Source organism: Oryzias latipes, chromosome 10 (genome assembly GCF_002234675.1).
Source record: "Oryzias latipes chromosome 10, ASM223467v1".
NCBI classification, from domain to species: Eukaryota; Metazoa; Chordata; class Actinopteri; order Beloniformes; family Adrianichthyidae; genus Oryzias; species Oryzias latipes.
In genome coordinates this window covers 10,646,854-10,671,777 of record NC_019868.2, presented here as the reverse complement: position 1 = coordinate 10,671,777, position 24,924 = coordinate 10,646,854, and the positions used below count along the sequence as shown (strand labels likewise).

Below are 24,924 nucleotides of genomic sequence, written 5' to 3'. Positions count from 1 at the left end.
CCAACTATTGTTCACATCCATGTTTAGGCAGGAGCTAAGTCCGGTATGTGAGGCAGCAATTCGTGTTTATGAATGACTTATGTTGTAAATAATTATTTCGTTCGCTCAAATTAAATAATTAATTTGTGGGAACGAGATATTTCATGCCAGGACACGGGCTCCGTAGTAAAAGGAAGCTTAGAGGTGGAACATTTTCACAGAGTTTTTATAATTACCATTTAGATTAAAAAAGAATATTAAAATATGTGACTATATGCTCTGTCTGGAGTAAAAAGAACTATTCAGCAAAAGTTTAAGCTAATGTTTATGTTTATTACCAAACTGGCTCTTGTTATTTCCTGTTTGCTGAAAGGATCCAGTTGTTTACACTGAAGCATTGGTGTGCCATCTTGTGGTCAAATGTGCACAGTACGCTGCAAAATGTCTTACAAATTTTTAATAACAGCATAACAGTTGAGAGCTCTAATGTACTTTTGGGTCACATTCTGAACCTAAAAAGGCCAGAAAGACTGATTCAGCACTCCAGCTACTTTTTTGAATAACTAGAGTTGGTATTTTCCTTCTTCAAACTGATGCTTAAGAGTTTCAAGAAGAGAAATTCCTCTTATTTCTAATTATTATAAATGCAGTTGTGCCCTTTCTTCCAGTAGCTCAGCAATAAAAAAATAACAGCATAGCAGTTGAAAACCATAAATTCAAGTAAAATTATGAGTTAATGAAATTTCACATAGATTCTATGTTAATTATATGTTTAAGAACATCAAAAAGGCATTTATTTTTTAATATTTTCACATTTGTGCTCACGTAAAGCTAAAAATATCAGAAAATGCTCTCAAAGCCCTTACTAATAAAATACATTTTTGCAGCAAACCAATCGCTTTTAACTCCAGGAGAGTATTTTTTATTTGTAACTGAGGTAATGTCCGAGAATCCAAAGACTTCTTGCATAGTTTTACTGTCTAAAACACAAGGTTTTATCCAACTACGTTCAATCTTTTAATTATCGGAGCTGCTCAATGAAAGAAAAAAAACAAAAGTCTGCAACATCTTCCTTTTGTCGGATTACATTTTAAAGCTTTGGAAAAGGAGCAGAGCAGGAAACTGCCTTACAAGAACCAGCTCATCATTCAGCCGGCGTGCAAAAAAGTTTAGCAGCAAGCTCAAGCTACTTGGCTCATAAAGATCCTCAAAGTTTCATATTTGTATGGTATGTTCGATTTCCACCACTGGAAAAAACGTCTGTGCAAAATCTGCAGCATTTTGGATTGACTTGACAACATTTGACTGTGACGATGAGAGCCAAAAAAAAAACAAAAAAACATTGACAGTGAGTTTGTAAATATGTGGAGATGTAAATATTGTAGATGTCCCATGAAATGAAGGAACAACGGGGGAGCTAAATAAATAATTGAGCAGTTAAAGTGGTGCGGCGTGGCCCCTGCTGCTTTCTGGACTCATTTCCACATCAAAGGGGCGGGAATCAAAGGCGGCCCTCCAACAGGGGTCTCGATTTGATCTGGTAAATCATATAAGGCTGAAATCAATATTTAACTAAGTGTTCTGTATTTTTCATGTATGTTGTATGATCCTTTTTTAATGAGGATGTGAAGATCCTAATCTTGAGGAGGAGCCGATGTGTTTGGGTGGTGACTGAGGAGACGCAGCATCCCCATCTTGTTCCTTCCAGTCTGCGCTGACAGAAAGCTCTGAGACCATACTCATGGTAAATGAAGCAACATCTCGTTCGTCTCCGGCACTTCAGATTCTGTCACGTTCTTTTGTGTCTTACATCACCGTCAGGGTCGTGTCAGCTGCTTCCTGCTTCCACACAGGACGCGTTTCCCCACCCCAACACAGCAAACCACGAAGAGTCGACAGCAGACAGAGTTTGTAGAGCAGCTAGCAGAGAACACATTCAGACAGGCTGTGGATTTCAAGCAAATAATGTGCCTACTGAATGTTCTCGAGGTCAGCTGAAAAGCAAACAGAGCATTTGATTTTACAAACATACAAGAGACCCTATAAGAGCAGGGATAAAAAGGCATTATGGCATGGCACATTTTGGCATTTTAACTCTCGACCTGTTCAGAAAAATGGATAATGCAAAAAAACAAAAACAAAAACAAAAAAAAAGAAAACAAACAATTAAAATGTGATTTGTTCAATGTAAAAATGACACCATATGTACAACAGTCTCTTTCTAAGAAATGTTTCAGGCAAATCCTGGGTTATGTCTCTGCAACAGTTAGTGAGGTGGCCCAGCAGAACTTCAGAGTGATGAAGGACAAGACGACAACTGCCAGCCGCTAAAGACAGATGCAAGTTCAGTCTAGTGTTTGTCCGAAACGACACGCTCCTTCACCAGCAGAAAACGTTCTTTAAAAGACTGTCAGGTAGAGCCGAGGGAGAATCACAAGGCTGCTGATTTTAAATGTTATGTCTTTGAAGTGCGCAGAGGATATCCAGAAGTATGTGAGGGGGTGCTCCTTCAGTTGTGAGTCAGTCTTTTCCTTCAGACAGTTCATCCTCCACACATAGACGTGAGTTTCTAGGATTTTATCTCTATGGGGAGCTCAGCTTTCTCACCTTGAGGTGCCCCGGGTCTGCAAACAACAAAACACAGATTTTTAAAGAGCTAAATTCAAAATGAAGTATTTACATGATTCGACACAGAAGTGTGTGACTTCTCTTTACCCCCAAGCCTGAACGGATGTTCTCGGCTGCTGCCTCCAATAACCAGCTGCAGGTTGGCAGCCACTATGAAGCCCTCCTGCTGCTGACTCAAATTCCTCACAAGCCTTTGTTTCAAATGATGAGAGAGAAATATCTTGTCACCGTTATCACAAAATGCAGATTATTCAGATTTTTATTTGCAAAACAAAGTTTAAGTGTTTATTTTAAATCAGCACTGTGTCACTCATTAAATGAGACCAAACACTTGTGAACGGTTTCCTGCATTTGGCTTCAGACCCACCAGCGCCCCCTGCTGTCTTCACACTGCAGCTGGATCATGTCTCCGCATTTGATGATGATGCTGTCAGGACCGTTTTGAGAACAATCAGCCAAAGCCCGGTATCTGCCTGGAGACTGATGAACATAGGAGAACAAAATGGGAAGGTATGATTCATTTAAAAAAACAGAACGAAAAAAAGGTTTAAAAAAAACTTCAAAATATCTTTAAATCTGTGGGAAGATTAGTGCATATAACAGCATTTCTATCAAAATAAGAGTTTTTCTGGATACAGGATTAAGCATTGGAGAGAAATAATGAGAATGTAATATAAATTCTAGGATTTGTGACGGTTACTAAAAGTTTGAATGACTTGAGAGTGATGCTTTAGGCTCTCGATTTTGATTTTTACGTTGTAAGTGTTAGGGTGAGTTTGTGCACACGTACATCTTTAACTGTGATCAGAACAGCCACAAGAGCAAGACTCATGGAGGTGAACTCATTAGTTTACTCTTAATAGTTTAGACCTCCCTTCAGTCAGCTGTGTAAATGCATTATCCAATAAAACCAAAGAGCATCACATACATTTCCTGTTCAAATCTTCTGAGAGCATAATACATTTGGAGCAAGGTGAGTTCACCAGGTAACCATTAGGCAGCTGTTCAATCGAATATAAATGAAATAAATGTACCTGCTGCCTCATTATACAACTGTTTCTCTTACATTCAGGATTAGATTTTTGATCTATATTAATCCACCTCTATTTATATTAAATGTGATGAAGGTAGATTTTTAAAATTAAATTCATTTATTTTATTTTTAAATATTAAAATTAGGTGAAACATCGACTCTTTGAATAATGTGACAGCAGAATATTTCTCGAGCACTCTGCTGGGTGTGTTCAAATCACAGACAAATATTTACAGGTCCAATTATCTGAAAGGCAGAAAATGAAGCCTGTCGGTGGGCCAGCACATGTTAACTGAAGTCTGCACCCACCTCAGGAATGTTCTGAAAATGGATGATGGGTAGGGCAAAACAAAAGGGGAGTTTTCACCTGCCAATCAAATAAACATGCCTGAAACAGTATATGAAAACAGTAAATAAAATACCCCCTCCATGCACGCACGCACGCACACACACACACACACACACACTAGATTTCAAGAATAGAAAAACAGAAAAAAAGATTTTAAAAGTTTTTAGACTATACCCTAATAAGAGTATTTTTTGGAGTAGAGATGTGTTAAACCATAGACATAAGAACCACTGGGACATGGCTTGGTTCCCTCTGGTGGTCAACTGTGGAACTGCAATATATGGTACTTCATTCTAACCACTGGTAGGGGTTGTTTGTACTGCCTAATGCATACATATTTTTGTAGAAAGGTTTGTGTTTGATGCCATATTTGAGCAAAATGACAACATGGAAGAGACATAAAGACTTCATATCAGACCAAGACAATGCAGATGACATCAAACAACCTCTGTCCACCATACCTACAATATATTTGAAGTGACAAATATATGTCAAAGGGAGTTTACTCTTTTTTTTTTTTTGCTGAAAACAAAACATAGTAAAGAGTAATCTGCGAATACCATAGATGGAAAAAATAAATGCATTTCTCTAAATAAATGTCAAGCTTGATTTATTTAGAAAAAAAAAAAAGTAAAACAAAGTTTTTTTAACTTGTCTCTGGTCTCACCAGTTGCACCAAAGAGGTGTCCTCAGTCAGTTGAAAGACGTCCTGATCTCCAGACCAGTCCTCCAGACCCTCACAGATGTCTACCGAGTGGTGAGCTCCGGGCCAGCCTGAGCCACAGACATGTTGTGTAAAGCAGCAAACAAAATCTCCACATTTTCCCCACAGCCATGTCAGTGTAGATACTTAGTAACCGTGAGGACATGAATGTGACCTCTTTGGCACTTACTGGGAAATTAAAAAGAATGTGGAATCAAAAGCTACTCTCAGTAGCTGGACCTTTTTTCTCCAAAGTCCTTGATGTGCCCGGTTCTTCACATCAAAGTACACCTGAACCACTGAAGGGTAAAAGTCAAACATCTAAATTAGATGATCATGGAGCAAATCGGTAACAGTGGCAAAGCATTGTGCAAATTAGAATTGATTTGGATTTGGTTTTGTGATGAAGTTACTAAGTATCTACTTGATTAGGAGAACATGTCCTGGTTTACTCACTCCTGCGGTTGTGCTGGTGTTTGGGGGTGTGTGGTTGGGGGTCTGGGCTGCTCTTCCCGGATTCAGTCTCTTCTGAGCTGACTGATAATCTCTGCTGCTTGCTGCTAGAAAAAAAAACACAAAACACCACATTTAAAACTTTTTGGGAGGATTTTCTTTCACACAGGATGGATGCTTTGAATACAGCACAGAATGAGCAGCAGCCATCAGTCAGCTTCCCCTGGAAATACAGCTTCCAGGCGGCTGACACCCACCTCACAAACAGCTCACATCTTAACTCGGAAGGAAGGAAGGAAGGAAGATCTGGCCTCGGTTCATTAAGATCCAAATGTAGAGATTTTCTCACGTTTTGGTGAAGAACTTCAAGTTGTTTAATCAGATCTCAAAAATCGAGGCCAATCTCTCAAACCTGTGCCATTAGCCAATGAGGAGCAACCATGAAATGAAACTTTTCCGTTTGTTTGCCTTTTGCATGACATGCAAAACAGCAAACATCAAATGCAGATATTAAAGAAATGTTTTTGAATATTGAATGGAAGACATGAGGGAGTGAATCATCACATGTAATGGAGGCTATAGAGGAAAGTAGGGTGGGGTTGCGGCTGACGATCAGTAAGCAAACACAGCAGCCTGGGGTTTTCGGTCCTCATGCCATGGTGAGGCGAGACAGGCTGGGCCGGGCTGAGTTTACCACTGAGCGTTACAGCAGGTCAGTGACGCTGGGAGCAGTGCCGGGGGCGTGGCCGGGGCCGTTGCCGGGGACTTCGAGGGCGGGGGCTCCTGGACCGCAGGCAGAGAAAGACGTCAGCTGACAGCGAGACAAAGTCCAGCCCCGGCAGACAGCCCCTGGGGACCCCCTTGGATGGCCGCATGCCCCTGCAGGTGGGGGGCAGGAGCAGTGGGGATAGGCAACTTGGTCACAAACAGAGAGGGGCCTGAGTCTGCCGGCACACACCTCCCACACACAAAGACGCATTGATCTGGTGTAAAAATGCCACGCAGCAGTGCCTCCTGCACAGGTGGGGTGGGCTTTCTGAAGCACTAACCTCTCGTTAAGATGAGGAGACAGCGGGATGTGTTCAACCACCTGGCCATGTTGGTATGCTTCAGCTGTGTGAGGAAAAGGAGCAAGAGTGATTTCTGAACAAGACTTGGGATGAAAGCCCATCATCTCCAGTCTATACTGCAAACTGTTTGATACTTGCAAAGATTTAAAACTATTTTTTGGACATTCAATGTATTTTTACCAGGTTTTAAGTTGTTTTAACTTCTCTTTGTTCTATACGCTTCCAAGCTTTTCTCAAAATCAACACGGTCGAGAATTTTTTGCCTCAACTAGAGCTATGATCTGGGAAAAAGGATGATATTATTAAAATGAGTTAACATCTTTTTGCTCCTTACTCTTGACAACAGAAAAAGTAGATTTAAGACAAATAAAACTTGAATTATTCTGTATAATTTTTGGTTCAATTTTAATGATGTTATTTTAAAGTTCAAACTTGTTGACAAGTTAGACTGGCATTCATTGAAAACTAAAAAGGTGGATTTATGTTCTAAGATTAAGTGTTACTTTTAGATTTTATGAGGATATGTTAAGATGGGCCAAAGATTATATTCTTATTTTGCTCTTAAATGAGTCATTTCCGCATGTCACATTCATTTTTTGTCTCCGTAACAAAATAAACTACAAGCTTTTTGCCCTCATTTCATCAGTTACCAAAAAATACATTTTTTTAGGCTGTATAATATTCCATTTTTAGTAATTCTATCTCAAAGTTAGCTTTTTAGCCAATTTTTCCCTTCTGGAATGCTTGCGTGGAACTCCTTGTTTCTAGATGATGATCTTTTCATGAGATTTTGTGTCATGTAAAATTGAATTGTTGTATGGAAAGATCATTCTACTATTTTCTAGTGATTTTCTTCTAAATATTACTGGGTGTTTTTCTTCCTATTTTCCGGCTATTTCTTTTTGCAGTCTAGAGTATTGCTTGTTAGGACAGGCTTTCTTCTTTGAGTGACGTAAACTCAAACTTTACACAGACCTCTAAGCAGCTTCTGCTGGTGGGTCAGGATTTTGCGGAGCTCATTGAGCCAGGCCATCTTCACCTCCACTGAAGGAGCCTAAGGGACAACAGATGAGCAAATCTGATGATATGGCTTGACGTCTTTATGCACCTCATGCTCATAAAGCTAGAAAAGAAGATTAAAAAAACCCAGCTGTACCTGGACCACATAAACCTCCTCCCTGCCGCTGTACCAGATCTCAAACTTCCTCACGTCTCCCTTGATGTTCTCCGTGATCCCCACAGCAGTCATCTGCAAAGAGACGAGCCCAGTGTCTTAGACTTACATCATGCAGCACATCTGTCCGGTCTTAGCAACATTTGCAGTCTCACACAAACCTCCGCCAAAATGACAGCTTCCTTCCAACATCCTCAATAATAAATCAAGAGCTGCAGCTGCTGAGGGAGGACAAGAGATCTGACACCCGCCACAACAGCAGAGGGCTACATCATGTTCTGTGTGCAGCTGGGCAGATCAAGGGTGTGCAGAGATTACAACACTGACAACACTAAACTCTCAGGAGCCTTTTCTTCTGCGGGTGTCAAAGACAACAGACTAGGAACAATAATAAATAAAACATTTTCAATTTTTTATGTTTTAAAAGTTGAGATTATGCAAAACCGCATGCTGCTGAGCTTTCTTTGTAAGGCCCTTAAGAGCAGAGAAGAGGAGAGAAGCTGCAAGTGTTTAATGAAGTCTGTTCTTTGCATTATTTGTGAACACACAGTATTTGTGCTTTATCTGCTGTCCGGTCAAAGGTGTTTCTACTTTCAACCTCCTTGCATAAAGGATGAGGCAACAAAAATGTGCATCAGTGAGGAAATTGCTGGAGCGGTTGTTCGTTGTGCTGCAACACTAAACATTGCAAAAACATGTTATTCTTTCCCCCCATTTTGAGCAATAATCATATGCCATAAGCCAAATGCTAAATTCATAACATACATCTACTAGATGGATTATTTTAGACTAAAACCTGAGGATTCTGCTTGGGTGCCTAATTGGATGGGTCAAAATAAAGGGATAAAAAAAAAGTTCACCCAAAGACCCACCTACCCTACCAACCAATCAAAGAAATAATAATACAAACATTTGAGCTTTAATAAAATCCTAAAAGTTGTTAAATAAAAGTTACCCGTCTTCCATTTACTATGAATAAAAAACAAAACAATAAACAACTGACAAGGTTTTTACGCCAAACTTCTCACATGTTGGTGTAAAATCTGACTTTTAACATAGGAGTTGACGAGAAATTACCATAGCAACCTGAACCTGCCTCTGGTGGTCTCTTTAAGAACTAAAGCGGTTGAGTCAAATCCAGAATCAGTAGATGGTGCATTGTCTAAATTAGAAATTTGTGCCCGTCTGTAGCTCACTTACCTAAACAAGAGTGTTGTTGTTTATTTGATGGGGTTCAAATCTCAGTCTTGACTGCTATTCTGGAACAAACCCCTCAACTCCACATTGGCCTCGCTTTTACAAAAATCTTTCAGTTGCTTAGGATTGAATGTAATTGTAAAAAGCCAATAATATTTACATTTTTTAAATCAGAATATTTTTTCATTTTGCAGCCTTCTCTTATTTGTCTCCGCTAAATTGTTTAAAGCAGATGATAAATATGCAAGGATATTATATTCTAATATCCTTGAACTTTTAAATAAGATTTAGATTTTAGTGTCCCATTAGTGTCCTCCTGACAACCAGCGACATTTTTTTCCCCAATGAAAGTTGGTTTTAATCAACCAAAAACTACAACATCCACAGCCCCACCCCTTCAGATTTGGTATCATTTAAATGCCCCAAATCTCCTTTGTAGATAACAAAAAGAGTTAATTTAGTAGTACACAGTATTCAGAAATGTTCTCTGCAGAGGACAAATTTGCATTGCTGGAAGTCAGGAAGTTATTAATCTTTACCATTTTCTAATCTCCAAATGTAGCAAAGAAACTGTTTACTCTTCTCATTCTGCTGTAGCGTCATGGACTTACCTTCAGGCAGTGCTTGAAGCTGTATGAGGGGGTCTTGTCGATGCCGTCTCCATGCTCCTCCCTTCGTTTGCACAGCAGGAGAGCTCTCTCATACAAGAAGAGGTGTCTCTGCATAGGTTTGAAGCGAGCCAACTCTTTCATGCGTGTGGGACCTCTCTTATGACTGATCCAGACGCTGAAAGAGCCCTGCATCAGCACCCGGCCCAGCTCACAGATGTCCCCCTGAGTGTGATGAAAGGAGGGGCTTACGTTCCCGGTTTCTTGGTAAAAGAAGGTTTTCCCTAAAACTGCTTAACCATAGAATATTAAAAACATAACATGAATTTATTTACTTCGTATCCTGTGATGGAAATTTGATGCATAGAGTCGTTGACTGATTTGAGCAGGTCCAGCATGGCCGTCAGCGCCCCCTGCAGCTCAGAAGTGCCTTCGCAGTCTGAACTGTACTTAAGCAGCTCCTTAAACCACAAATGCAGGCAGCAAGAGTTGGCAGATATGCACAAAAGCATATTTTTATGTGGAGGTGGTGACATGGTGTATCTGTTAAGTTTAATAACCAGAAAGAAAGAAAAAAGACTTTCCAACCTTAATCAGCAGCTGGTATTTGGTGAGGCGCTGGATGGGTTTCAGCAGGTAAGAGTCCAAGCCCAACTTGTGCTCTAGCTTTTTTTGGCACTCCTTTAATAGAAAGACAAATTGAATTGCACATTTGGTAACTTATCTTATTAAATTACTATAAGTATTTTTCAACTTGCAATTTGGTCAGAGTGCAACTAATCTTTACAACTACGTTTTAGATGTTAACCCATAAGAACCCAGATCCATTTTATAAAATCACGTGGGTCTTACTACAGACCAAGTGGACCACAGAACACATTTCTGATATTTGTTAAAAGAAATTTAAAATAAAAAGAAGAGAAAAATAAGTAAATTAAATACAGTGCAATAACCCAGAAATGCTGAAATCAGGGCAACAATTCAATTCAATTCAACTTTATTTACAAAGCCCAAATTCATAACAACAGTCGTCTCAGTGGGCTTCGTACCGGTAATTGTAAGGTAAACATACAATCAAAAGGGATCATAAATGCATAGAATTCAATAGGATCATACTAAACTTTAACTAAACAGACTAAACTAAACTAAACTAAACTGGCATCCCTGCCCTTAGACCCTCCTTCGTGGTAATCATCAACACTGACCTGAAAGAAGCTGCAGTCTGAGAACTGTCTCCACAGTGACTCGGATCGGGGTTTGTTTTGACAGTAACATTCATACATCTGGAAGCTTTCTTTCTGCAAGGACAGCAGAGATCTGTTCTGAATATAGACACGTAAATCATACACAGTGTAAAAAAGCCACACGATCTAAAAAGGTTTTATCTCACCCGTTGGAGAAAACATGCTCCAACGCGTTCTGGAGCCTCCAGGCATCCTTCCAGCTCCTGAAGGAAAACCCTGGAAATGTCCAAAAAGATCAAAGAGAAGTAGTTACATTTCAAAGACATTATCTCTATAGTCTCTAATACAGTACTACATGTGACAATATAGATAGAATCTGTTGAACTGCGCAGCAAGAAGGCATTATTTAAAAAAAAAAGTGCATTTGACTTGTTATAACTCCACCTGCAAACAGCAGAATAATGTCATAAGGCAAACGCCAAGTTTACATGTACAACCAACATTAAAGCGGAGCCACTCCAGAATCTGTCGACTAGAAATAAACACAAATGGCCTAAAGAACTACCTTTATTATAAAGCCAACTAGATCAACACTATCATTCCACAAACATGACACAAAACTGCAGTTAACCCTAGACACTTTAATATTGGGAGTTGGGTCATCTAGACCCACTAGACAGTGCGCTGAACCTTTTTTCTTCAATGATTTGTGATCTTCACTGGTGTCCATGGATTACATGAAATCTTCCCACCTTTATCGGGATAACACATCAATGCAAGGGTGGGGTCATCTAAGATAGCACAAGGGTTAAGGCCAGAGATGTCAGACTCCAGGCCACGAGGGCCAAGATCCTTCTGGTATTTCAGAAGTGCTGCCTTATGTGCAGATGATCACCTGCATCACAGGTGTGTTTTGCCAATTAAAAGTTTCCATGGGAGAAATCTAGAAAATGTGTAGGTCACTGGCCCTAGAGGTCTGGAGTTTGACACCTACGACTGCTCATTTCTGGTAAAGAAATATGCACACAGGTGGAAAAAATAGGTTTCATCACATGTTAAAGTGAGCTTAAAAACAATTAAGGAAATTTATTAAAGATTTTAAACAAATCTTTAATAATTCAATGTTTTTGTCCCATATAGTCTGGGAAATGTGGTTTTATTTTATTTTTATTTGGGAAATTCTGAAAATGTTATGGAGTTAAATATAGATTTTATTCATTTCAGCAGCTACTCTTTTGTTGGAAGATAATAAAAACAGAAACAAAGTGGAGCAATAATGAATTCCAGCTTTGGTAAAGTTCTCAGAGTGAGTCAATAATAACTCGCCTGCTGTGAAAATTGTAGATCTCTGGCATGTTTCCAAAGAGTACATCTCTCTTGCTATGCAGAATTGGTGGGAGGAGCCCCGACAGCATGGGGTTGTCCATTTCAGCTCTGTATCCCTACAGCAATGATGGTGACACAATATGATCCAAACAAAGATGAGGAAGTAGGGATGGAGGAGAATGTGTTTCTTACCAGGAGCACTGCTAGCAGCTCCTCCACATAGATCCTTTCAGTCTCTATCAGCTCCCTCATGACGTGGCTGTGGGACAAACCCAGAAAGACATTAAATGACCCAACCGGAGGAGGTCACTAGCAAAGAGGATTGAAAAAGCAAAATGTCCCAACCGCTTCAAAAGGTCCGGACTGTCGTCTCCATCCACGCTGTACGCCACGCAGCTGCGACTCTCCTGGAAGTCATGGATGACCTCTATCTGGAAACAACGCAGACGGTCAGTACTGACCCTCCTGTTAGAGGTGCGCTGGGCAAAGTTTTGGACCAAACTGAAAAGTTAGGCAGTGTAGAGAGCAAATGAGAAAATGACAATCTACTGAAAGTCTTACCTTTCTGGGGTTGGGACTCTTTCGTGAAGATCTCTTTCCAGGAAGAGAGATGTCAAACGTGAACTTCAAACCATCACCTGCAAAACCCATTTCATCCTCATCATGTAGCCGTCAGAGACTCTCTGTGTGGTTTATACAGACATTTGCTCATGAAGGTTAAGAAGTTCATAAAATTTGATGTTTATCATTCTGAACCTGAACTGGCATCTTGATGCAGATTTTTTTCTGATTTGCCTTACGTTTCTAGTAACCAAAGACAAAATTGATCCTACTCTGACAAAGATTAGATCTAAAATAGTGTAAAAGATATGAATGTAGCTGGTTTACAAATGATTATATTCACTTTAGAATCTTTTGGAGGACGTACAACATTTCCTATAAATTGTTTTTAAGTTGAATCGTTCAAATCAATCCTTAGTTTTCTTTTGTAAATCACTTTGACACTCCTCTTCAAATCAGTCCCACGTGAAATTTATGTTTATGTTCTAGTTAACCTCTGACCCCTTCTCTTAGAAGCTTGGGGGCCTAAAAGCTTAGATCAAGTGGCCAGAAAGACCAAACCCATCTCATCAGGAAATTGTGGAATCTCTAAATGTCTGAGAACGTTCTTTGGTGATAAAGAATTACAACTTTGACATTTTTTTGTCTTAAATATTAATTTCTAAAATGACCAGAGGCCACTTGGGTTGCTAGATACAGAACAGGCAGTTTGTATCAGTAGTTTGCAGGATTTGGTGTAGCTCACCAAGTAAGCAACTAAAAGGTTATAGGTTATAGGTTACCTATTTATTTGCTTTACATTTAATTTTACATTTAAAAAAATGATTTATAGTCAAATCAACCACTTATTTTAGCCAGCCGAAGATCCATTATTTAGTGTAATCAGCCGAGAGGAAAGAAAACGCTTATTTCTTCTGACTTTAAAACCTACATTTACAGAATTTTTGATTAAGAAATTTATGATTGGTTGATTGCCAATTGAGCAACTCTAAAAGTTTATTATTATCCAGTTTATTTTTTGGGTTTTAGTGACAAAAGTAATACTTTTTGTGAATAACATTTAGTACGATTCCCCCCTGAATTAAAAAATAAAAAATCAGTTTAAATTTAAAAGACAACTGTTCTCTTTTGTGGGCTGCAACATCCCTGCTGGGGCTTTACTGTGTGAAATGTGCATGCCCTTACTGTTTTCAAACCCCACAAGTCGTAAAGCCAACTCTCTTTGTACACCAGTGGACCCTTGGGTGTGCTTCAAGAAGTCATGTACAGAGGTCAAAGAGGTTTTATTAGGCCTACTTAACAATCAAAAAGACATTTATAAAAAAAAAAAAGGATACTAAATCTGAATAAAAAAATTAAGGGATGCAAAGAGGGATGTTAACTGAATACTGCATACATGTTAAATGGGGCTACTCTTGAGGCAAAATACTTTATTTTAAGAATATATTTCATGAATGTGTTTTACTACGACATGAATGGATGCCTTTGTGGCTTACCATGCTTTGGAGAGAAGAGTGGGGATTTGGAACGTGGTGGGTTTTCAGGTCTGGGGGCCACCAGCTGGATTGGTCTCACGTGTTTATCTGCCAGCTTCCTCAGACAAGCCTGCCGGTTCTGAATCATCTGCTGCACTGCAGCGTGCTTCTCAAACGTTCTGCTAATCTGGGCCTAACAGATAAGAAAAAGAGGATAGAGGAGAAGAAAGTTCCCAGAGAAATCACCAAACTAAAATGTGGATTGGTTCCCTTTACTGTTAGAATATTGAGGGTGAAGTGGTGGGGGCGCTAACCTGAAGCTGAGGTGTTAAGACAGCCTCATACTCAATGGTCAAGATGTCAGGACCTGAGTTTAAATTAGGCGGCGCTCCTTCTAGGAACCTCTCGATGTCTCTTAAAGCTGCCTGGGCCCCCTCCTTGGACTGGGACTTATCTACTAGCTGATTGGCCAACATGTAAGCCCCTTCATCACACCATGTTTGGACCTGAATTTAGAAAGTTCATGACAACACAATGCGCATTTTCCCCTTCATTGTGAATTTAGTATACATTTGTTGCTCTGCGTACCTGTCCAAGACACAACAGCAGCTGGTGTGTTTGCAGGAAAATAGAGTGTTTGCTCTGGAGAGCAGTGGAGAGCGTATCACAGCGGTGACGCAGCTCGTTACAGCGCTGCATGATGAGAGCCATGGCATAGTGGTGACCCGCTGACAGCTGGTGTCCGTGGAGGATGAGGATCTGAGCTCGAGACATCACCTCCTGATGAAAGAAGTACAGTGGCAACCCCATCAGTCCTCCTCCTAAACATGTGGAAACTTAAGACGTAGGCTACTTCTCTTTCAAAATAAAGTAGAAATTATTTTCTTTTTTCCTTTATTTATTAATACATTTGAACTTACATAGAAACAGTAAGTATTACTAGAGTAAATTACTGAGAAAATTACAGTTCTTTATTAAGGCCCGTGGAAGGCAAATGTCAAATTTCTTGCTGACTTTAGTCAACAACTCATTTACAAAAAAAACTGTTTCAACATAAATCATATTCTCATTAAGGTAATATCTTGAATCACATGTTTACATTTGGTGTATCAAAAGAAATGTTCCTGTTTACAGGCTCATTAGGATTTTACTGACAAATAATTTTATTCAGCATTGTTGAAAGTTTAATAAAGTGTCACAAAATATTTTCCAAGGAATTCTGGGAAAGGCTCACAGTCTCATATGAAAACAATCTTGCATTGTATATTTAGTTTTAGCAAAGAAAAACATTAATAAATGGGAAATGGGAAAAGTCTCATCCCATGTACGAGTTAATTCCTGCTTTGGGAATCTGTGTTTCCACAGTAGTGTTTGGTTCAGGGAAAGAGCTTGTTTAGGACAAAATGAAATGCCGGAGTACATGTAAAAGTATGATTGGACAACACTCACCTGTGCATTAGATTCCAGACTGTCCATCCTTTTGAGAGCCTGCTCTGTCTGGGCCAAAGTGCTCACCTTTGTGGAAAACTCTTTCTCCTGATTCATGAGGTGCTCCAGACACAAGTCCATCTAAACAGAGGACATTATGTAAACACTCCAAGTGACAGAGGATGGATGCAGGATATCTGAGTGCAATTAGACTCCTTTTTTCCTTTATTAAATGTGTTTGTATCTAAGAGTATGTTCTTCATATGTGTATTTTACAGTACCAGTTACTACATATGGATTTATGTCTTGAAGAGCTTTAAATGAAAACTATACATAAATAGTCAAAACAATATTTGACCCATGCAGGGAAAACTTGAAATCCTGACCTCAGAAAAGCTTTGCTCATATCTGAGCAGCTGAAGGTACTGATGGAGTTTCAGATGATGTTTTTCAAAGAAGCCGTCAAAGGCAGACTCCATGTCTCTGAGCTGGGCAAGAAGCCTACAAGGAGGAAAATCCTTTTCACTTTTGTAGCACAACAAATACTATATTTTCATTGTGTATAAAAAAATCTATATTTACCTGATCAAAAAGAAACATAATATCAGTTGTAAAAACAAATAAGTAACATCCAAAAGATTTCTTTGATTGCTTTTCCTTTTTTTATGAGCAAAAATAATGTCTGTATTGATTTAGCAATGATTTGGAAAGAAAAATACCTTTTTCTGAATTGAACTGAGAGCATTAAAGGTTTCAGGTTGAAAGACTTAATAAACATTTTCGGTCCAAGTTAGGAGCAAAATTTGCTTTTTGAACTTATGCTGAAAACAATGTAATCCTCAATTTAATAATGAGTAATAATTAGTACAGTAATAATGAGTTTAGGATGCCTTCACCCAACAGTAGCTGGGTTGACTCCAGCAGCCCTTTGACCCCATAAGGCATTGAACGAGTTCAGAAGATGGATAGATGGAATAAATTTTGGACAAAATTAGGGACCGTTTAACTTTTTTTTTTGTTTTGTTTTTTTGCCAGGCAATGCCATTATTTAGAAAAATTCAAACCAGTAGCTTCTTACCTCTCTACTGTCTCCCAGTCCAGCTTGATGTCCCACTGGGCGTCATCTTGCTTCCCTGTGGTCTCCAAGCTGGAGAGAAGGTTGCGACCCTCCTTTGAAACTGACCTGATGGCATCCTAGTAACAGCATACCATTTTAATGAAAAACAGGTTATAGTCAGAGAAGCATATCACTGTGCAACCACTTACTTTGAGCTCTCTGTACTTCTCTGTGTGAGTCTCAAGGAGGTTCTCAATGATTTTCCCTTCATCGGGCAACTCTGTCTCTGCCAGCTCAGTGCCAAAGCTTTGCAACATCTGGGCGATGTCCTTGACCGTAACAGCAAAGCTCTCAATTGCCTGTTTAAAACCAAACAAACAAACATCTGTTTGAAAAATTATAGTAACTGAAACATCCATTTTGTTAAGGAGATGGAAACTAGTCAAAACATTTGCATTGGTGGAACTGTTTTTGTTTCCATTTTTGCTTACAGTTCTTAAAAGGATCCAGTCGCTGTGACAGTAGTCCAAAGTGCCTCCAAACTCCGATGTAAGCTGGTTCTCATCAATGTAGCGCAGCAGGTCTGTGACAGAGCTCAGCATCACCACCTGAACATGCAAAGTTTAACTCAATGACACACCATTTACATTATAAATAGGTATATCTTGTCATAAAAAAGGGATTTAGGCAATGGATCAATCCAACACTCATAAAGACCAAATACTAAGACGTCCTAGAGAGCTTGAATAAGAACTTTACCAGTTAAGCTGCAACACTCACTCAGCTTAAGTGAAAACATGAACAGATTGTGTTTTCTGACAGCTTAACCACTTGTTTTTTTTTTTTTTTTTTAGTCATAAAGCTCCCGAATGAGAATTATGTGGTTGAAATTATTAAAAATAGAGGTACAGTTGTCGTACTGGCATCTTCAGCATGAAGTCATCTTGGCTGAAGCGAAAGCCGATATCTGTGACGGTTCGGTGGAAAAAGCTGGTGGGTCGGAGCACCAAGACCAGGTGAAGGTTCCCAGGGAAGGAGGCCTTGATAAGCAGAAATAAGGTGTCTGTTATTATGATTATGCATTCTGAGAGGATGATTCAGGTCATTTACAATAAATCCAAGCATTATTTTGACCTTCAGTGTTTTAGACCTGAGTCCTGTGTGCATTCTGGCACATTATCAGGCTTCATGCTTGAGCTCCGGCAGAAAAGACTTCAGGCCCGGATCAGTCCGTCACTGAGGTGATTACTGTCAGATTAACAGCTTTAAGACTCAAATGGGCCACAATTTACATGAAATTTAATCCTCAGATTCTTGTATGTCACTATGGCATTAAAGGTGTTCTTATTTAGAAATGAACAGTAATGAGCATTTACTGAGTTATTATTACTTAAGTAACTTTGTAAAATATCATTCCTAAAATGTGCGTTATTGCGCCATACCTTTTACTTTACCATGAGAGGTCTAAATGAAAAACTAGTAGTTGGCTGCATTTCTCTAATTACTTTTTTGTTTATTTAATTTGTTCACAAAATTTGCTCCATTTATTCAAGGGATGCACAGATGGGCCTATACTGTCACAAAACCAGTAATGGGAGGTAACTTCATATGAACACCTCACCAATATATATAGTTCAGCTCCAACTGTACAACCAAATAAACAAGTCAGCAACAAACTTTAGTTCAGACGAGGAAAACAGAGACACGTGGATCTATTTGTCTGCAAGTGGATGCATCAGAATGGAGCGAAGCCCGCCCATTTCAATTCTATGACACAACTTAGAGCTTTTTTAAATGATATTTTTTCGTCTGCTCCTGATTCATCCTGATTACAAGATAGAAAAACTTTAAAGCTAATTTTCTTTACATAAGTCAGAAAATGCTACAAATACTTGTTAAAAACACCGAAAACACAATTTTCATTGGAGTGGGTCTTTAAAGGCAATTGCATTCAAATGTCTTGCTCAAACACATAAATCATTAGGGTTCTAGGATTTTGATCTCAAACCCCCGCTCGGAGGGTCTCTCCAACCAACAGGACTTTTACACGTATTGCTTTACTGCAATAGGAATCTTTTTACTTTTTTAAATTGAGCATGAAAAAGCTAAAAAGGAACTTAAATATGTGAAAGACTTAGTGCTATTTTGAATGTAAGAAGCATTAAAAAATCAATATGATCATATTTTATATTATATACATTGTAGCCCTAAATTTAAGTTTTTCACATAATAATTTTTACACTTTATTTTACTTTGATGGAAAGTGCAACAAAGAGCAAAAAAGAAAGTCATAAAGAGTCATTCCATGACTTAAGGTTCCTTACACATCTTTTTTTCAGCTGTTGGCAAAAACATTACAACATGCATAATGCAAAACAAAACACATCCAAGTGATTTAAGTTCATTCAAACACTTCTGCTCACTCATGCTCCTGTTCTTTTTGAACAATTGATTAAGCCCTTGGTTTCGCAGTCAGACGCATGACTAAGCAGAAGTGCGCTCTGCAGCGCGACGTAAGGAGCTCCTGCCGCATCCCCCCCCCCCCCCCCCCCCCACCCACCTCGAAAACTTCTCCCCTCTCTGCAGCGCGTGAATCAATCAAGCCAAGAGCTCGTTACCGGGCTCCTGCGGATCTTCGGCAGGCCTTGGCGGTGAAAACAATCAGTCAGGGTGTCAGAAGCCATCTCCGTGAACCTAAGCTTCCAGCCCGAGCTTTGAGCATCGGCGCGCGCATGCAGGCTGAGGCGCGCCGCGCGCAGCTCCGTCCGCCGCAGCACTGCTGCCGCCGGCTGCCTCGCAGCTGGAGCGCGCACTGCAAAGCTCCCTCTCTCTGCTCTGCCGAGCATCCGCGTCATCGCGGATTTTGCTTACTCACACTTTTGCAGAACACACAACAGGACGATCTGCACAAAGAGCAGCGTTCACCTCAGGCTAAAGAAAAAAGGTTTCCTCAAAATTAAAATAGCTTTTAAAAAGTTTGTTTTTTTTAAGGAAAAAAAATGAATATTTTCAGCACCTCGGACAGAAACCCTGAAGATGTGGCTATACTTCAGCTTATCAACAAATAGTTTCTTTTTTTCCAAATATGATGTCTAATTTGTACTTTCTAACTGAGGACAATTTTGAAGAGAATTTGAAAACTTACTGCTATTCTGGCCAGAGCTGTTTTGATGGACGCCCAGGTATCCAGCCTTCGATCTAAAATGATGATAAATTTGACTCCTGGTTGCCTCGTTCTACAAGCACAAGCACATTCATACAATTACTTGAATTAAATAACAATTGTTTTCATAAATTAAGTGCTTTGCTTTTTTCAGGAGCACATTTTTAATGAAATATTTACAAATGCGTTTTTCTACATTTACAGCTGCGAAGATTCTTCTGTTGCAATAAAAATAAAAAACTGACAGAGTAGCCGTGTTTGACCACAAGCTGGGGATCAGTGACAGTTTGGTGCATTGCAGGAAGAAAGGGGAAAAAAAAACCTCTGTGAGGATTAAATGAGGGACACAAACACACACACCGAGGGATGAGAGTGAGGTATGTAAAGACTTTGGTTAAAGCTTCTTCTGGAATGTCACTGAATGCAGAACACTCTGGAAGAGTGATGATGACACTGGAGTCTTCCCCACGGCCCCCTAGGGATAAAAAGTAAAATAATATGACATATTAAGGTAAATCTGAATGCATAATAAATGAATGAATGAATACTATAAAAATGACTTGCCTGATAAGTACGCCACCTGACTCTCTATATAGCCTCCCACCTCCTTCAAGCTCACAGGGACACTCACCTCTGGAAGATGACAAAGCAGTTCTTACAAAGAGAGGAAATGTGCCTCTTATATAATAATAACAGCATGGATGCATTATTTGGAAGGTCTTATGCTGTCATAGTTTTCAACTGAACATTAAACAAAAACATATGGATAATTTGGATCTATTCTTTTCAACTAAAATGCAAAGAAGAGTATTGCTCGCCTACCACACAATAAATGAGATCCAGAAATGCTTTGATCCAAGAAAACCCACAGTATCAATGCATTTCTATCCTGTAACAAGGCCAGGAAGGTCATTTGTCTGTCTAGTTGATGGTGTTTTAAAGCTGAACACAGTTGCTTTTGGAACTTTAATCTAAGTTTAAGATCAAAGCACTATTTCCTGATGTTCTGTAAAAATAGCTGTTGATGCTTTAGATCAACTCAAAAGGAACCTGAAAGAAAAGTGAGTCTAAGCTCTAAAACATTCTACTCACAGGGAGATGTGGATGTTATATCTTAGAATACTGATCCTCTTTAATTAAATAAAAGAAACAGTTTAGTCAAAATGAAATAAAATATTTGATTTTAAGAATGTAATTTGGATATTATGAAACACTCCTGCATGAAGCAGAATTTTCCTCAACATTTGCAGCACGTTTGTCTTTAAATAATAGATTTAATGTCTAGGTTTATCTGGATTTGACTCAAGAGAATCCATAAGTATATTTGGCATAATCCATGTAAATTATATATTTTTCTCAAGCTGACTTTTTTTTCTAATATTTTACATGGAAGTGCCTTTTGCACTGCATGTACAATATGTTTACTGCTGCATTTACGTTATGTTTACAATCATGGGCATTTTTATTTATTTATTTATACCTTGGAGTTGCTCAAAGAATGCCACCCTTTTAAAGAAATACAGTAGAAATAAAAGGGAACATCCAGGCGCAGAGAAAATCCAGCTAATGCACCCAGTTAGTTAATATACTGCAACACCCAGTTATTAAGCCTAAATTATCCATCCTTCCATCTAAATCCTGCAGAAACGCTGTTGAGTGTTAGCAGGAGAGATCCCAACTCTTTGTTTTTTAATCATAACCAGATTTGTAAAAATGCTTTATTGCTAAACTACAGTTAAGGGCCTGCATGTAATAGAATTTAGAGAAAGACTTCTATGCTTTTATGCAGCCTGTTGGAGAGTAGGCTTCCATCTGCAGTCATTAATTCATTTAATTGGATGTGCAGAGAGCAAATAAGTTGTGACTGTTAACACATGCTCACCTTACAGCCCAACTAATGCAAGGAGAGGCTAAGCTTCACTTCACACAGAGGATCAACAGCTTTGACGCCTTCTGCTGACAGACAGCCGAAACCTTTTACCTTCAAACAGTAACAACTGAATGAAGCAGGACTCAGGATATCCCCCTCTCACACTTTGAACCTTTAAAAGTCTGGTCTTGTCATGGGAGAATTTGCTCAAATTTAATTTCCTCATCCGTTTGACACAGAGAAATTAAAAATGAATGGTGGTAGAGACAGAAATAACAGAAAAAGAGGAGAAAAGGGCAAAGAACAATCAGAGGAGCAGAGGAGGATTTGTTTTCCATAACCTGAAATGGTTGGTGTCAGTTGGAGAGTAATGAGCTCCTCGGGAACCTGCTGAATTTTTGATGCAGAGTTGAACCGAGCTGAGCCAAGCCAGGCTCAGCTGCTTCATGGTGGCTGGACCGTGTTCACACAGATGTAGGGTTAAGTTACTGCCACACTTGAATAAGTAAACACGCATTAATGCCTCAACTTTCAGGGGGCTGGTTGGTTCTACAATCTGCAATGTGACATTAGAAAAGGTTGAAGCAGTGGCGGAACTGTGGGGGGGAGGATGCGGAGGGGGCAATGGAGTGGGAGGGCATTAGTAATGAAAGGATCAAAAAAAGATATTTCAAACAGTTTTATTTATCTAATGTTTTTTAAATATTTGCAATGCTTAAAAAAGCCTGTATTGATGATTTCTTAATCTTTGTCAGTAGTGATACTGATATTGATTCAAAAATTGAGGGGCAAGTGGGGGCTTTTTGCTGGGGGTTGGGGGGGCAGCAGCTCTCCCCCTTGTCTGAAGCATGATTTAGATCTGCAGTGTTGAATTATAAACAGCAGATTAGCAGAGATAAGTTGTGTAAAAATGACATTTTAATCACTAGAAGCTAAATGGATTCAAATTTTTTGACTGAGCTGGTTTTTAATCCAATTATAATAGAGTTTTACACACAAAGTTTGCATAGTTGCATTGAGTTTGAGCAAATAGAAGGTTGCTAAACCTTGATGTACATCATTAACTTGCAGGTTTGCGGAACACAGCCCTTCCCTTTAAGCCTGAAAACCTCTCACCCATCCCACGAGTGACTGCTTTAGGCTGTCTGAGATTTTTCAGATCACTCCACAAGAGGTAGGAAAGACATCCTCGGTCCAAACACTCACAAGTTTCAAGATTATTTTTGTAGACTCATTTTTTTAAGGGAATTGTTCAAAGATGAGCTGAGCAGCTGGCATGGGACAGAATGTACAGAAAGTCAAATAAGCTGTGTTTACTCTCCTCTCACAAGCTGCACAGAGAGAGAAATGTTTGCCAATGTGGATGGAAACAGAGATTTGACCAATCCCTGCAGTCAGCTGACAAAGCTGAGGGCAGAGAGCTCATCTCTGTTGATCAAACAGTGAGGTTTTAGGGTTCATATCCCAGAGACGTAAAATGTATTCATGAAGGGAATTGTTTGATGATTGGGGTGAAACCCAATCGACAAAATACTGATGCTGAAAGCAGCCTGACTAAAGGAGAGCTGCAGTGAACATTGGGCAGCCAGCCAAAGTGATATAGAGCAGCAAAGCACATCCCCACGCAGTGCAGGAAAATGCACAGGAACAAACGCCGCTCTAGTATCATAAGTGTGACATCTACACAGAACTCCACAGCTCAGATTTAGTCTGATACCATAGATACCCAACATATTCAAATGTTTTTATAAAAACAGAGGCCTGGCGTCACACTGATTTTAGGTCATGACCTCTAATGCTGAACAAAGATTTAAGTACTGAGGAGATTAAACTGATATTTTTTTGTTATCTGCTAGGATCTGAAACTTCAATTGAGACCCTTTTGAATCTGGATTTTGTAGCTTAAGCTGGAGAACACTGATACTTTCAGTTATAGCTCCCAAGAATCTGTTCTGGACTGAATATGCTTTGTTTTTTTCCAAAGATTTGTGACAACAATTTTTTTTTTCTATTGCATTCGACTGTGCATGGATGGCTGCATTGCTTTTTGTGTTTGGATAGATATTATAATTCATGCAACTTCCAAAGAATTCTTTCAATTTTTAATGACGAAGCTCAGATGACTTTGTTAACGTATAACTATGCCCTTTGAGTGCACTGAGCCACTTCAAGAAGGTGTGACATGACTGAAACACACAATGGAAGAAGCAGTAGATGGATAGGATCTGAAAGAATAAGAATCTGAAAGACTTGCCTTTGCCTCACACTCCAGTAAGGTAAAGTCAAGCAAGAACTCCACCCTAACCCTGTGATGCAGGTAAAGAGAACTGCACAGCCTGTAAATGAGGCTATATAAAACAGCATGTTGTTTCCTTGGATTCGTATTATTGACTCCTTAAGTAAAAATGTTTGGTTAAATGAATGAAAAATCACAAATTTAAATCTAGGGAAACTTTCCTGTCAGTCAATTCACTCAAAACTGTGCAAAAAAACAAGGAGTGGTGACAAAAAGAGCCAATTAAATAAGCCATAGTTCAAGTGAGCCAACATCCCAAAGTAATTAAAGTGTCTCCTGGAGGATGCTTTCTGTCAGGTGTTATTTCAGTCGACATCTTGATTCCTGTTTCCAGAGTTAAGTCATCTTAGAAGTAGTTTTTCCAAACTGATGGCTGTCAGCTTTAAGAGTAACCTTTGTTCTGTGTGCAATTTCATTAACTTCAATGTGGTTCATTTAAGTTGTAAGACTATTATTTTTGCTGCTGTTGCATGAAATGACAGTTTAACAGCTCCTCAGATTTCACAGCGAATGCTTGAAATTACATTTTCCGTAAACACGGTTTCTATGTTTTGATTTGACGCTTTTTGTTCATTAGTGTCCCAGTGATCTGCAAACCTCAGAGGCTTCAAGCCTTTCATATGCACTAAAATCTATCCATCTGTGGTGGCTTAAAATAGCTGACACATAATCCCCGCAGTGGTCCACTGCTGGAGCGATGGTGAGGGAAGTGGAACATCAAGAACGCACAACAACCTGAGGTGCAGCTCCCAGAAAGTATCTTAATCATCAAACTAAACATAATCTCTGAAACTAGCATGCTGTTAGCACAGAAAACGTTTCAGGGCAGATAAAATGATCATTGAAACACTTATTAGAGTCAAAGATGCGTGTGATGATCATGTGTACGTACCCTGTAGAATGCTCTCTAACTGGGAGCTGGCCTGAAGAAGGCAGCGGTAGCTCTCCATCGCCTCCTTGGAGTCTCTTGCCAGTTCCCCCTGGTCCTGCAGTGAAGCTGGGCCCATTCCCTCTGTGTCCAATACCAGATCACAGACAGTGGTGGGAGTTCTATACAGAAGACAAGGCCTCACATCCTCTTCAGAGAGCTGTAGCCCCTCATTCTATCAAGCTTGCTGGTGGTATAACCAGTGAAATAGAAGCCCATGTACATCTGCAGATCCCCAGATGCAAACAGGACACCTCCTTGAAGAGGTTGCAGGCTCCTCCTGACTTTTAGCTTCATAGAAAACCCTTACGCTGAGGACCTGTTCTTACAGGCAGAACGCAGAGGGTTGTTGACCCATTGTTACCCTGACCGAGTCTGATAAACTGAGCGCAGCTTTCAGCCGCTTCAAAGCAGAGCTCCATCTGGCCACTGCTGTCTTCCC

The 24,924-nt window shown here is 39.5% G+C and overlaps 1 protein-coding gene across 8 annotated transcripts; it reads right to left on the bottom strand.

Annotated features, from left to right (window-relative positions):
• Positions 1-874: 874 nt before the first annotated feature.
• On the bottom strand, positions 875-24,921 carry mcf2 (MCF.2 cell line derived transforming sequence). 8 transcript variants are annotated; one of them, XM_023959033.1, is made up of 30 exons: positions 24,447-24,913; positions 19,953-20,021; positions 19,749-19,863; positions 19,371-19,461; positions 17,146-17,265; positions 16,717-16,833; positions 16,435-16,584; positions 16,247-16,362; positions 15,555-15,669; positions 15,190-15,309; positions 14,329-14,520; positions 14,055-14,246; positions 13,762-13,933; positions 12,266-12,342; positions 12,050-12,135; positions 11,897-11,963; positions 11,705-11,820; positions 10,585-10,654; positions 10,400-10,492; positions 9,783-9,875; positions 9,530-9,655; positions 9,198-9,419; positions 7,372-7,464; positions 7,191-7,269; positions 6,195-6,258; positions 5,149-5,249; positions 4,657-4,763; positions 2,975-3,087; positions 2,695-2,798; positions 875-2,603 (listed from the first exon to the last, which is right to left on the bottom strand). In XM_023959033.1, the coding sequence occupies exons 1-30, from the start codon at positions 24,559-24,561 to the stop codon at positions 2,563-2,565; spliced, it is 3,336 nt and encodes a 1,111-aa protein (XP_023814801.1). In that variant the 5' UTR covers positions 24,562-24,913; the 3' UTR covers positions 875-2,562. The 8 variants fall into 8 exon arrangements, 7 of the variants coding, with proteins under 7 accessions (XP_023814801.1, XP_023814800.1, XP_023814807.1 ...); XM_023959032.1 differs by having other exon boundaries at positions 5,149-5,252; positions 24,447-24,912; XR_002873969.1 differs by lacking the exons at positions 875-2,603; positions 2,695-2,798 and adding an exon at positions 4,883-4,991 and having other exon boundaries at positions 5,149-5,252; positions 24,447-24,920.
• Between the last annotated feature and the right edge of the window lie 3 nt (positions 24,922-24,924).